The sequence below is a fragment of the Bubalus bubalis genome, chromosome 14 (assembly GCF_019923935.1).
Source record: "Bubalus bubalis isolate 160015118507 breed Murrah chromosome 14, NDDB_SH_1, whole genome shotgun sequence".
NCBI lineage: Eukaryota > Metazoa > Chordata > Mammalia > Artiodactyla > Bovidae > Bubalus > Bubalus bubalis.
The window spans coordinates 32,130,162-32,145,571 of NC_059170.1; the positions used below are offsets into that span (position 1 = coordinate 32,130,162).

The 15,410-nt window shown below is 40.8% G+C and overlaps 1 protein-coding gene across 2 annotated transcripts in view; it reads left to right on the forward strand.

Annotated features, from left to right (window-relative positions):
- Positions 1–15,410, forward strand: part of ATRN (attractin) — a 187,981-nt gene that overhangs the window by 148,976 nt on the left and 23,595 nt on the right. The window contains exon 26 of one of the 2 annotated variants that reach the window (XM_006072903.4): positions 2,778–3,146. The exons of the other annotated variant lie outside the window; for it this stretch is intronic. Coding sequence (XP_006072965.3) covers positions 2,778–2,793 — 16 coding nt within the window. The 3' untranslated portion in view covers positions 2,794–3,146. Of the gene's footprint in view, positions 1–2,777; positions 3,147–15,410 lie in introns of those variants that run through there. 2 annotated transcript variants of the gene reach the window in all.

A 15,410-nucleotide genomic window follows, 5' to 3' on the forward strand; every position in this document is an offset into this window, starting at 1 on the left:
TCCCGGTTTTAGTTTCTCTTGGCCTAGATAATCATAAAGAGAATTATCACAAATTCTCTTGCCTCTGCCCTAGAACCCAAACCTGCTGCTTCCAAGTGCACTAGTTGTTTTTGAGGCCTGCTCACAACTGTCACCTTGGGAATTTCTTTAGCCTTCTTATGTTGAAGTCTCTGTCTCCTTCATCCCATGTCTTTGTCTCCCTGTTTATTCCCACCTTGTACACATTCTCCAGGAAGTTTCTGAGGAAAGGTGCATGTAGAGGTGACTTTTCTATGACCTTTCCTGTCCAAAAATGTCTTAGTTTTACCCTCACATATTATTGAAAGTTTGAACACAGAATTCTAGGTTAGAAACACCTTCCATTAGAATTTAGAAAGCATGGACTTCTGTGGTGGTCCAGTGTTAAGATTCTGTGCTTCTAATTCAGTGGGCATGTGTTCCATACCTAGTCAGATAAGTGCCATGTGCCATACACTGTGGCCAAAAAAAAAAAAAAAAAGAATTTTGAAGGCATTATGCTGTTTCTTTATTAGCATCTAGTAAATATTCTATTATTTACTGGTACTCTGACAGAACTGAACACTCTCTTGATACGGTCAAACACAAGAAGATATTGGTTTTAGTTTCTCTTGGCCTGCTGCTGCTGCTGCTAAGTCACTTCAGTCGTGTCTGACTCCGTGCGACCCCATGGACTGCAGCCTACCAGGCTTCTCTGTCCGTGGGATTCTCCAGGCAAGAACACTGGAGTGGGTTGCCATTTCTTTCTCCAATGCATGAAAGTGGAAAGTGAAAGTGAAGTCGCTCAGTCGTGTCTGACTCTAAGCGACCCCATGGACTGCAGCCTACCATGCTCCTCCATCCATGGGATTTTCCGGGCAGCAGTACTGGAGTGGGGTGCCATTGCCTTCTCCTCTCTTGGCCTAGATAATCGTAAACATAAAGAGAATTATCACAAATTCTCTTGCCTCTGCCCTAGAAATATTGAGAAAGTTAGTGTCATTATCATTCCCACTGTTTGTATGGGATCTGTCTTCTCTCTTTAATAAATATATATTGAAGTATAATATTTTTATATTATACACTTAGAAATTCACACATGAATGAATTATCACAAATTGAACACTCTCTACCTGGGACAAGAGTTTTTTTATTCCCCAGGGTATTGCAAGTATCCTAGAAGTTACCTTATATTTACCTTAGTGACAGCCCCTTTCCCCTTTCCCAAAGCTGACCATTTACCTAACCGCTAAAACAATATATTGCATTTGCTCATTTAAAATTTTTTATTTAAATTAAAGCAGAAAATTTTAAATGATTTGCACTGAATGATGAAAATATTAAAAGGTTGTGGGACTAAGTTAAAGTTGTATTTATCTATGAAATAGAAATAGAATCAGGTATACGGAGAACAGACTACCAACAGGTGCATGAAGAACAGGCTACCAAGGGAGAAGGAGTTGGGGGATGGTTGCAGTGAGAAGTTGGGGTTTGCACGTATAAGCTTCCGTTATACAATGGATAAACAACAAAGTCCTACTGTATAACACAGAGAACTGTATTCATTCAATATCCTATGCTAAACAATAATGGAAAAGAATATTTTTAAAATGTATGTGTATAATTATTTTTCTGAACAACAGTAATTAACACAACATTGTAAATCAACTATACTTCAGTTAAAAATAATAAATAAAAATTTTTAAAGAAAACAAAAAGTGTATTTAGAGGATATAGCTTTAAATCTGTGGTTCTCAACCTTAGCTGCATAGTAGAATCACTTGAGGAGCTCTTGATGCCCAGGCTACATCCCAGAGCCATTATATCAGAATCTGTAGGGGTGGAACTCAAGAATTTAAACACTCAAATGATTTCAACTTGCAACTAAGGTTGAGATCACCACTTTATAAAAGCATATGTTGGAAAAGAAAGAACAAGCTTCTCAATAAATGAGAAAAAGAACTACTAATTAAACATAAAGAAAAGAAGAAAGGAATATAAGTAGAGCAAAAATTAATGATATAGGGGAAGAAGTACAGTAGAGAGGATTGAAAGAACCACAGATTGGATCTTTGAAAAGAATAATATTGATAAACCACTAGCAAGAATGACCAAGAGAAAAAGAAAGAAGATACAAATAATCAGAAATTAAAAGGGCGGAGGGATGTTACTGCAAGTCCTGCACACATTTCTTCCTTTAGAAAAATATTTTATGAGCAGCTTTATGCAAATAAACTTGAAAATGGAACAGATGGAATGAAACAACTAAAAAACAAAATGAAACTATATACAGTTTACCAACACTGACACAGAAGGAATAGAAAACTGAATAGTCCTATATCTATTTTAAAACAATACATAATTTAAAAATTTCTCACAAAGATAACTCTAGGCCCAGGTGGCTTTGTTGGTAACTTACAACATTTTAAGGAAGAAATAATAATCAATATTAACTAAACCTTCTAGAAAATAGAAAAGAATAAATACTCCCCAATTCATTTTATGAACTTAGCACAACCTGACAAGAATAATATGAGAATGGAATTTAAAAGCCAGTCTCACTCATGAATAAGGAAGCAAAAACCCACCAATAATGTAAAAAGACTTCTATATCACAACCTAGTTGGGTTTATTCCAGAAATTGCAAGGCTGGTTTAGCATCAGAAAATCAGTCAGTGTAATTCATATTGATTTCATAAAGAAGACTAATACAATCATCTTAATCAATGGGGGAAAAGCATTTGATAAAATTTAATATCATCCATTTTAAAAACTCTTAGGAAACTAGGAATATAAATAAGCTTAAAATCTGATTAAGACATGCTGTGGAGCAACTAAGCCCATGCACCACAACTGCTGAGCCTGCACTCTAGAACCTGTGAACTTCAACTGCTAAGCCCGCATGATGCAACTGCTGGAGCCCACGCGCTGCAACTGCTGAAGCCCACGCACTGCAACTGCTGAAGCCCACGCGCCTGGAGCCAGTGCTCTGCAACAAGAAAGGCCACCACAGTGAGAAGCCCACACACTGCAACTAGAGAGTAACCACCACTCACTGGAACTAGAGAAAGCCTGTGTGCAGCAGTGAATACCCAGTGCAACAGTAAATAATTTTTTAAATCTAATAAAGGAATAATATGTAAAGCCAACAGCAGTCCACATTCTTAATGGTAAAATATTAGAAGCTTTCCCTTTGAGTTTGGAAACAAGAGAAAGACAAAAACTATCACTTAGTTTATTGAGTTTGGAAACAAGAGAAAGACAAAAACTATCACTTAGTTTATTTAGCATTGTTGATAGAGATTCTAGCCAATACATAAGACAAGAAAAATCAATATATAAGAATTAGAAAAAGTCATTACTTACATTATTGTATTCATAGAAATTAAAGGATCTGCAGATTAACTATTAGAATTAATAGATGAGTTCAGCAAAGTTACTAGACACAAGGGCGTATTAAGAGCCCAACCTGTCTACTCCTTTATGAAGTCTTCTTCTGGCATACACCCCAGAGTCCACCCCTTCTTGGACTTCACTCTACTCATGTTTTTATTATACCACTTTGTCACCTTTAACAGTCTAGCACTCAAGGGCAGCCCGTCTATAAATGAACATGTGATTTGAACATGCACAGGTGAGCAGGGCCAGTTAGAGGTCTTTCCTACAAGTTTTAAACTGAGTTCTGAGAACTTAAAACAGTTATCTATGACTCTCAGCCTTAGTTGGATGAGTGAGTGAGACTCTGGATCTGTCCTGCATTTCTTAACTAAACCCTCATTTTCTTTTTCATTTTCCTTTGGTACTACATTCTAGGTGAGCTCCTCAGCTCATTAATTTAGTTCAGTGTTGGGTCCATTTCTTTTATTGAGTCGACTGGTGAGATTTTTTTTTTTAACATTTGCATTTTATTTCTAATATATTATTCCTTGTAGCCTGTTTCAGTTTTATGAATGCAGTTTACTTTCGTATTCCTTTCTGAGATTAATAAATTTTATTATATTATTTTGAAGTCTTATTTTGTGCTATTAATAACTGTCTCAGATGTCGTCTGTTGTTGTTTGGTACCTCTCTTTCACAATGTTGGTTTTCCTCAATGTCTGATTTTTTATCGTGTTGAAGATTCCATGTTTACTTGTGTACGGATGCCATTTCTGTCTGTCACAGCCTCCAATGAGTGTGGAGTATAGATGGAGAGTGTGCTGGTGGATTAGATATATTGTTAGTTTGTCTTCTGAATGAGAGAGGATCCATCCTGCCTGGCCTCTCCAGCCCAAGGACCAGAGCTCACTGCCTTATTTGCTGTCTTCAGTTGCTCAGCACAATCAGGGAGGAGAGAAGAAGCCATCTGGTGTGGCCACTCTGAATGTAGTCCCCCCAGCACTCTGGAAATTCCCCAGAACTCTCTCCCTCCTTGTATCTATATACTCTAGACTTTATTTTTTTTTCTCTTTCTCTTTCTTCCTTCCTTCTTTCTCTCCTTCTCCCCCTTTTCTTTCCCTCTCTCACACACTCACTGTCTTTTTCTTTCTCTTTCTCTCTCTCCCTGCTTCCCTCCTTCCTTCCTTCCTTTTTTCTTTTAATTTTTAGAGACTTTATTTTTTAAAAGAAATTTTAGGTTCAGAACAAAATTGAGAAAAAGGTACAGAGATTTCCTATATAGCCCCTGCCTCCACACATGCATAGCCTCTCCCATTTTCAACATCACTCACTGGAATTGTACTCTTTTTTTTTTTTTTTTAAACTAAAGATGAACCTACACTGATACATCATAATCATCTGAAGTTAATAGTATTGTACATTTTATGGGGTTTGGACAAATGTATACTGACATATCCATCATCATATCATATAGAGTGTCTTTACTGCTCTAAAAATCCTTACTGGAGCCCCTCTTTTACTTTTCAGCCCTCTCATCTGGCTTCCATCTCCACAGTTCATCTAATTTTCTTGTTATTAAGGGCAACTAGCACAGCCCTATTGCTAAATCCAAAAGTTACTCTTCACTTCTTGTCATTTTGGCTTTTCAACAGTATCAATCAACTGACCACCCTATCAGTGAGACCCTTCTTCTTGCCTTTTATGACCGCATACTGCCCTGAAGCTGCTCTTTCTTGCCTCCCTTCCTGAATTATCTTCTCTATTCAGCTTCTCACTGTTGCTTTTCTTCCAGAGCTTGACCCTGGCCATCTTCTGTCTCTGTGTTTTCTGGTGGAAGTCTGCCAGCTCCATATGCAGTATAACCTTCCTCACCCATCTTCCCCACGTCACTAATTGACAAATGATGCTGCCAATTCCAAGTCACTTCTTTTTCTTTCACACCCAGCAGGCATTCCCTTACCAGATCCCAGCAGTTATAGCTATCAAAAACATTGAGCTGCCCTACCTCTGTTCCCCCACCCTAGTCCCAACCATCACAGTCTCACCAGGACTATTTTGGTTGATTTTGGCTCCCTTACAACCCACAAAAAATCCAGCGGAGGTCTTAAAACCATGAATTAATTTGTATCTAACCACTTATCTCATATCTAGTGACTCTGGGTTGTATCTAAAATTAAAACCAAGGTCCTGCAGGAACCTCTGCTCACCTCTCTACCTTCACCTTAGCTGTTCTTTTCTGTGTTCCCATTCCATGAGCCTCCTTCTGTTTCTTAGAAAGCACCAAACGCCTTCCCATTTTATGACATTTGTATATATTTTTCCTTCTTTCTGGAATGTTCTTCTCCCTACCCTTCACCTATGTACTTTTACCCATTGCTTGTTTTTTCTAAACAAAAACCAATTCTCTGACATCAACTGATCATCCTACAATTCACTCTGACACCCACTACCTGGAATTAGTACACACCCCCACAGGTTAATGGCTCAATCCAACAAGACTGCTTCTACTTCAGACATCAACCACAAATGAGTCCCCAGGCTACCCACACTTCTGCCTGGCCAAGGACAAGCTTGGGGGTTCCCATGATCCCCCTCAGATTCAACAATTTGCTATTGCTTCACAGAACTCAGAAAAAGACTATACTTAAAATAACAGGTTTATTAGAATACAACTCAGGAACAACCCAGTGGAAGAGATTAATTGGGCAAGGTATGAAAGCACAGAGCTTCCATGCTCTTTCTGGACACCATACTCTCCCAGCACATAAGTGTGTTCATCAGCCCCCCAAACCTCAACATGCCACATTTTTTCAAGGTTTCATTGAGTAGGCATGATTGGTGAAATTTCTGGTCATTAGTGATTGAATTCAACCTCCAGCCACTCTCCCTTCCTGGAGGGGGAGGTGTGATAGGGGCTGAATAGTATAACCCTGTAATCACAGGATTAGTTTTTCTGGTGGCCAGCCCCAGTCCTGAAGCTGTTTAGGTCCTTCCCTCCCATGAGAGAAAAAAAGACACTCCTGAATAACATCTTCATAAATGTGTTATAAAAAATAGTTAATTCAGACTCGGAGACCCTGTAATTTTTTTATACCCTTCTGTATTATTTAAATTACTTTGTGTATAAATCTGGTAAAGATACATTTTAAAGATGTTTTAAATCAAAATTAAAGATAGATTCTTCCTTTTTAAAGCTGAGTAATAGTCTCTGTAAAGATAAACCACACTTTGTATATTCACCTCCTGATAGACACTTGCATTGTTTCCTGTTTTTGACTATTACAGATAAAGCCATTATGAACACTTGTATAAAAAATAGGGGAGGGGATGGTCCTGTCACATAGGAAATTTCAAGGGTTTTAGGAGCTCTGTGCCAGAAACTTGGGACAAAGACCATATGTATATTTCTTACTGTACCACACTCATCTTCCAATTTTGACACAGTGTCACTTCCTCCAAGATTCCATCAGTGAACCCCCAAACTAAATTCTCTCCCTTTGTTCCACTCTCCCATGGAACTGTATTGCTTTTCATCATGGTGCTATCACAGTTTTACTTTGTACTGTCTGTGTCCACAATTAGGTTCTCAACTTCAAAAGAGTAAGTACAGTGTCTTTCTTTTGTTCACCCTTGTATACATGCACACCTTCAGCATCTAATACAGAGTCAAGTGAAGTGAAGTCGCTCAGTCATGTCCGACTCTTTGCGACCCCATGGACTGTAGCCTACCACGCTCCTCCATCCATGGGATTTTCCAGGCAAGAGTACTGGAGTGGATTGCCATTTCTTTCTCCAGAGGACCTTCCCAACCCAGGGATCGAACCCGGTCTTCTGCATTGTAGGCGGACGCCTTAGCATCTGAGCCACAAGGGAATACAGAGTCATGCTCAGGTATATATGGAAAGTAAAGTAGACCTTCAGGAAAAGTGAACAGCCATGAGGAACCACAGATACCAGCCTTGAAAAAGCTCATGGTTCTAGCTGATGGAAATGTAGAGGCCATATGCTAAGTAACTCCAGTTATCAGGTGTGTTATGTTCTTGGACCATGTGTACAGAATGTAGTGACTCTGCTGCCGAGTACCAGCCCAGTGAGGATTAGTCACCGCAGCTGATTGGTGGAAGACTGAATGACATCACTAGAATTGTTCAGAGGAGCATCTTTAGGGACCTCAGAATCTTGTGTAGTAAACAAGGACAGATGGTGTTCTCATCACTTCTCCCTTTTTTTGGAATGTGGGAACCTTTGGAAAAGAACGCAGAACTTTGATTTCTCTGGGTTTTGTTTAGGAACTAGGAATGATGAGAATTTAACTGAGAATAGAGTCCTTTTCATGAACATGAACGAAGAAGCAGATATTTTCCCAGAGCAAGTTAACTAGATTCATATACATAAAACATAAGGGGAGAAGGGAAATTATCCAGGTAATCCTAAGCACTCTGAAGAATGGCTCATAGAATACAGAAAAGAGGATTAGATTTGGGGGTGGGAGTAGAAGGGGATAGCTCAGTGATTCAAGTGAGAAAATATTAATGTGAGGTAAGTTAGAAAAGAATTCCCAGACTTGGACACAGTGAAAAGTAAATTCTAGATCCTGATAAATCCATTAAGTCTTTGTATCATAATTAGATGCTTCCCCAGACTCCAGTAGGAGCCTTGTGTATAAAGAGGGAATTAATAAGACCCATTTGCTTGCTTGCTCTGAAAATCAAATGAGGTGATGTAGGTGAAAGAGCTTTGTATCTGGGAGTGATGTAGGAGTGTGGTCAGCATAATGACTGTTTATTAGTAAAGAGGGAGAAACAGATTAACGTTCTATGAAAATCTGTGACCGGGGTTAAAAGTGCCTTAGATGATAGCATTTGGATAAAAATAAAAAGGAGAAGCAGGGAATGTCCAAAAGGAGGGACTGTAATGGGAATTCCTGATATAGGCAAGGTATGTTTTTGTAAAACTTCTAATTATCTGAACTTCCGCTAAGGCTGTTGCCTGATTGACAGTGGACATTTTGACAGATGCATGTCTTGTTGATCACTTTATTTTCCAGAAGATAGAAGTGATGCAAAGTCCTGCCACTAGATTAGATCCTGTCACTAGATTAGATCCTGTCTGATCTAATTGAGATCAGAATAGTGAAAATGAAGTTGCTTAGTCGTGTCCGACTCTGCGACCCCATGGACGGTAGCCTACCAGGCTACGTGATCCATGGGATTTTCCAGGCAAGAATACTGGAGTGGGCTGCCATTTCCTTCTCCAGGGGATCTTCCCAACCCAGGGAATGAACCTGGGTCTTCTGCATTGCAGACAGACGCTTTACCATCTGAGCCACTAGGGAAGCCCGAGATCAAAATGGTGAAGTGCAAATCATAGGAACTTGGGAAGAAGCAGCAATGTCTCATAATTAGATTGGTTGGGAGGTCAAAGCTAGGCCAAAAAATGAGTATGTTGTTTTAGAAAGGCTAGACTTGTAAGGGCATAAAAAGGAAATTTTAGTACACTCTCTAAAAGTATCATTCTATATACACTATTAAGCTGGTAAAAAACATCTCCAAACACAGAGCTCTCAGACAGATTCTGAGTTTTCAAAGACATGTACAAAAGGTATAAAAAAACAACCTCAAATCAAGACAAATTTCTGAGAATAGTCTCAGGAAAGTGTAAGCCTCTGACAAACAGGGACAGGTTTAGGACAAAATAGGTCAGAGGGTTTTGTTTTAAGTACAGAGCTAAAAAGAAGTGACAGAGCCCTAGTCAAGGGCCAGTGTCCTTGCATTGAAAGAGCAATAGACTTCTTTAAGAATGATCTTTGAAGGCCGGAAGAATGTTAATAATTGCCAAGACTGAGTAATGAACATATAGAGATTAACTGGTTTGGTCTCTCTACTTTTGTGCATCTGAAAATTCCCATAATTTTTTAAAAACTTGTTGTTGTTCAGTCATTCAGACATGTCCAACTCTTTGCAAACCCATGGACTGCAGCACTCCAGGTTTCCCTGTCCTTCACTATCTCCCAGAATTCGCTCAGACTCATGTCCATTGAGTCAATGATGCCATCCAGCCATCTTATCCTCTGTTGCCCCCTTATCCTCCTGCCCTCATTCTTTCCCAGCATCAAGGTCTTTTCCAGTGAGTCAGCTCTTTGCATTAGGTGACCAAAGGATTGGAGCTTCAGCTTCAGCATCAGTCCTTCAGTGAATATTCAGAGTTGATTTCCTTTAGGTTGAGTGGTTTGATCTTGCAGTCCAAGAGACTCTCAAGAGTCTTCTCCAGCACCACAGTTCGAAAGCATCAATTTTTCAGTGCTCAGCCTTCTTTATGGTCCAGCTCTCACATCTGTACATGACTAGTGGAAAAACCTTAACTTTGACTAGACAGACCTTTGTCAGCAAAGTGATGTCTCTGCTTTTTAATATGCTATGTAGGTTTGTCATAGCTTTTCTTCCAAGGAACAAGTATCTTCTAATTTCATGGCTGCAGTCATCATGATTTTGGAGTCCAAGAAAATAAAGTCTGTCACTGTTGCCTTTTTCTCCCATCTGTTTGCCATGAAATGATGGGACCAAATGCCATGATCTTAGTTTTTTGAATGTTGAGTTTTAAGACAGAATTTTCACTCTCCTCTTTCACCTTTATCAAGAGGCTCTTTAGTTCCTCTTCATTTTCTGCCATTAAGGTGGTGTCATCTGCATATCTGAGGTTATTGGTATTTCTCCCGGGATTCTCGATTCCATCTTGTGCTTCACCCAGCTGGGCATTTTGCATGATGTACTCTGCATATAAGTTAAATAAGCAGGGTGACAATATATAGCCTTGATGTACTCTTTTCCCAATTTTGAACCAGTCCGTTGTTCCTGTCCAGTTCTAACTATTGCTTCTTGACCCACATAAAGGTTTCTCAAGAGGCAGGTAAGGTGGTCTGGTATTCATCTCTTTAAGAATTTTCCAGTTTGTTGTGATACACACAGTCAAAGACTTTAGCATAATCGATGAAGCAAAAGTACATGTTTTTCTGGAATTCTTTTGGTTTTTCTATGATCCAACAGATGGAAACTTGACCTCGGGTTCCTCTGCCTTTTCTAAATTCAGCTTGTACATCTGGAAGTTCTCGGTTCATGTACTATTGAAGCCTAGCTTGAAGGATTTTGAGCATTACCTTGATAGCATATGAAATGAGAGCAAATATATGGTAGTTTGGACATTCTTTGGCATTGCCTTTCTTTGGGATTGGAATGAAAAGTAACCTTTTGCAGTCCTGTGGCCACTGCTGAGGTTTCCAAATTTGTTGGCATATTGAGTGCAACACTTGGACAGCATCATCTTTCAGGATTTGAAGTAACTCAGCTGGAATTCCATCACCTCTACCGGCTTTATTCATAATAGTGCTTCCTAAGGCCCACTGGACTTCACACTCCAGCATGTTTGGCTCTAGGTTAACCACACCATTGTGTTTATCTGAGTCATTAAGACCTTTTTTGTACAGTTCTTTTGTGTATTCTTGCCACCTCTTCTTCATATCTTATGCTTCTGTTAGGTCCTTACCATTTTTGTCCTTTATTGTGCCTATCTTTGCATGATATGTTCCCTTGGTATCTCTAGTTTTCTTGAAGAGATCTCTAGTTTTTCCCATTCTGTTGTTTTCCTCTTTCTTTGCCCTTAAGAAGGCTTTCTTATCTCTCCTTGCTATTCTCTGGAACTCTGCATTCAGATGGATATATCTTTCTTTTTCTCCTTTGCCTTTTTCTTCTCTTCTTTTATCAGCTATTTGTAAGGCTTCCTCAGACAACCATTTCCCTTACTGCATCTCTTTTTCTTGGGGATGGTTTTGATCACTGCCTCCTATACAGTGTTACGAACTTCCATCCATAGTTCTTCAGGCATTCTGTCTATCAGATCTAATCCCTTGAATCTACTTGTCACTTCTACTGTGTAAGTGTAAGGGAATTGATTTAGGTCATACCTGAATGACCTAGTGGTTTTCCCTCCTTTCTTCAATTTAAGCCTGAATTTTGCAATAAAGAGCTCATGATCTGAGCCACAGTCAGCTCCAGGTTTTTGTTTTGTTTTGTTTTTCCTGGCTTTGCTGGTTCCCAGTTGTGGTATGTGGGATCTAGTTCCCCAGCCAGGGATCAAACCTGGGATTCCTGCATTGGGAGCCCAGAGTTCTAACCACTGGGCCACAGGGAAGTCCCCTCTGGGTCCAATTTTTGCTGACTGTATAGCACTTCTCCATCTTCAGCTGCAAAGAATATAATCAGTCTGATTTTGGTATTGAACATCTAGTGATGTCCACATGTAGAGTCATCTCTTGTGTTGTTGGAAGAGGGCGTTGGCTATGATCAGTGCGTTCTCTTGGCAGAACTCTGTTAGCCTTTGCTTTGCTTCATTTTGTACTCTTGTTACTCCAGGTATCTCTTGACTTCCTACTTTTGCATTCCTATCCCCTATGATGAAAAGGACATCTTTTTTTTTTTTTTTTTTTTTGATGTTACTTCTAGAAAGGTCTTGTAGGTCTTCATAGAACCATTTAACTTCAGTTTCTTTGGCATTAGTGGTTGGGGTATAGGGTTGGATTACTGTAATGTTGAATGGTTTGCCTTGGAAACAAACCAAGATCATTCTGTTGTTTTTGAGGTTGCACCCAAGTACTGTATTTCATACTCTCTTGTTGACTGTGAGGGCCACTCCATTTCTTCTAAGGAATTCTTGCCCACAGCAGTAGATATAATGGTCATCTGAATTAAATGTGCCCGGTCCCATCATTTTAGTTCACTGATTCCTAAAATGTCCATGTTCACTCTTGCCATCTCCTGTTTGACCATATCCAATTTACCTTAATTCATGGACCTCACATTCCAGGTTCCTATGCAATATTGTTCTTTACAGCATCCGACTTCATTTTTACCTCCAGACACATCCGCAGCTGGGTGTTGTTTCCACTTTGACTCAGCCTTTTCATTCTTTCTGGAGCTATTTTTCTGCTCTTCCCCAGTAGCATATTGGATACCTACTGATCAGGGCGAGGGGTATCTTTCAGTGTAATATCTTTTTGCCTTTTCATACTGTTCATGGGGTTCTCATGGCAAGAATGCCAAAGTGGTTTGCCATTCCCTTCTCCAGTGAACCACATTTTGTCAGAAATCTCCATGACATGTCCTTCTTGGGTGGCCCTGCATGGCATGGCTCAGTTTCATTGAGTTAGACAAGGCTGTGATCCAAGTGATCAGTTTGGTTAGTTTTCTGTGATTGTGGCTTTCATTCTGTCTGCCCTCTGATGGCTGAAGGTAAGAGGCTTGTGCAAGCTTCCTGATGGGAGGGACTGGCTGTGGGGAAAACTGGGTTTTTCTCTGGTGGGCAGGGCCATGCTCAGTAAATCGTTAATCCAATTTTCTGCTAATAGGTGGGGCTGTGCTCCCTCTCTGTAGTTTGACCTGAAGCAGCCCAATCCTAGGGTCTGCAGTCTCTGTGGTAGGGTTGTAGGCTTTATAGTAGGGCTAATGGTGATCTCCTCCAAGAGGACTTACACCAACACGCCCTGCCTCCCAGGACTGCTGCTGCCAGTGCCCTGACCCCATGGCAAGCCACTGCTGACCCATTCCGCGGGAGACTCCTAAACATTCACAGGCAAGTCTTATTTAGTCTCTTGTGCAGTCACTGCTCCTTTCCCCTGGATCCTGTTTCACACAGGTTTTGTTTGTGCTGGTGACTGAGATGGTAAAGAATCTTCCTCCAATGCAGGAGACCTGGGTTCGATCCATGGATCAGGAAGATCCCCTGGAGGAGGGAATGGCAACCCACTCCAGTGTTCTTGGCTGGAGAATTCCATGGAGAGAGGATCCTGGTGTGCTGTAATCCATGGGGTCGCAAAGAGTTAGACACAACTGAGCAACTAACACTTTAAAAATTTATATTTGTAAATGTATTTAAAATTACAGAAAACCATTGATAAGAGGGACTTCAGAAAGATAAACACTGAGTCACAGCCCCACCTGTACCCAGATTAGTGGTAGGAAAAACAAGAAGGGGGGTATCAGCAAGTGCCACCTTTTTTGAAATAACTAGTAAATTCTTCATTGTTGTGTTACCTGAGGAGAAACCATGCATGTATCAGCTTTGAAGGATGCTCATTGTCTGTTGGTGTGCCGTTTGTGTCTCAGAAAAGCTGGTACAGGTGGAAGGAACTGGGTTGTTGATATATTTAACAGGCCCACATTGATGACAGAAGCTCTCGGGAATAAAGGGCACAGACCTTCTGAGCTGCTCTGTTTCACAATTCTGTGTTGAGGGTAGTCCAGGAGAGGCCTCTGAGGCCACCCTGGGTTCAGCTGCATCAGCAGCATCTGGAGCAACTTGCATGTTTCATGTTCTTCCATGTAGGTTTGCTGTCTTCTTGTGTTTATCTATTTGAGTAAAAGTAACAAAAAGCAGGATTATGGGGCGGGGCAGGATTATCCATATAAACCATGAAAGACTAAGAAGGTTAGTCTTCTCAGACTCCTTTACTTCTTCTTCCTGTCCTCCCTAACTTCTCAGTGTTGGGGTGCCCTCAAGACACTCTTCTCTATTTGTATTTATTCCCTTGATGTCCTCATGCAGATTCATTACCCCAAACACCACGTGTATGCTGATGACTCTCAAGCTGTCTCCAGCCCAAACCTGACACCCAGCCCTCAGGTTTACATATCAACTCATGACATCTCCCCGTAGCTTTCAGGTAGATGTCTCAGAACTCAGCATGTCTAAAACTTTACTCGCCGCTATCTCACACTTTCTCCCCCCAGAATCTTCCCTGAATAGGTTGATGACAAGTTCCTCAGTCCCCACACCCTGACTTCTCTCTTTTGTATCCTACATCCAGCCCATCAGGAAATCCTACTGTCTTGACCTTCATGTCCAGATTCCAAAGTACTTTTCATACCCCTGCTACCATCATCCTGGTTTGAGCCACCCTCATTTCTTACCTAGACTCCTGTTCTATTTCTGAGTTGCTACCTTAATGGTCTCCTCAGTATAAATTAAATCATGATACTTCTCTGTTCAAAAATCTTCAGTGGCTCATCTCACTCAGTAAAAGCCAACACCATTATGATGGCTTTAGGGTCCTCATGATCTTCCCTTCTCTTACTTCTATGTCTTTATCCCTGGCATAACTGCCCCCTCCCACTCCAGCCTCCTGAGATTCCTCAAGAAATCCCAGGCACATCCTTGCCTCAGGCTTTGCACTAGCTGATCCTGGTTGCCCAGGCGCATTTCTGCAGACCTTCTCAAGCCATCTCCCACACATCCTCCATGTCTTAGCTCACATGTCACCTTCTCAAAAGTTAAGGTCCACCCATTCCGACCATTCTGCTTTAGAGTACCGCCATCACTCCTGAACCTCCTTACCCTTACCTTCTTTTTATTTGTGTAGTTTACTCCTTTCTAACATGCTCTATAATATGCTCACTTTATTTACTGTTTGCCTCCATGGGGAAAGTAGTCCTTTGTTCTGTTTATTGATGTATTCCATGAGCCTAGAACAGGATCTGCCTCAATAAAGTACTATATAAAAAGAAAAACAGAAACCATCAGAGAGATGGAAGGATCATCAGTGTCAGCACAGCCGAGGGGCCCAACAAGATAGGAGCTGAAGACTCTCCACTGAGTGGTGATCTGGGTTGGGGGGTAGAGGTGCTTCTCTTTTGCCAGGGTACCCATTGAAGGGGTCTGCATTATGTGCCTCTCGGGAAAGTGGTGGGCTGAGGAAGGCTTAATTTCTATTTCTGAAAGGGCAGAAGTTCAGTCCTCTAGCACCTTAGGGGGCCTGTCACCAGCCAACTGGGGCAGCCTGTCTTCAGCAGTTTGCTCTGAAGCTGCCTCTGGAAAGCCAACCCCATCCTGCAAACACAGATCTCAACAAAGAGTACCCGACTGCAGGGGCAGAGAGCCTTGTATCTGCTTGTAACACTCTGGAACAGTACACTGTACAAATTAATGAGTGAAAATGCCAATTTTTAAATTATTTAAACAGCTACCTAAGAGGTTTATTTGTTAGGCTC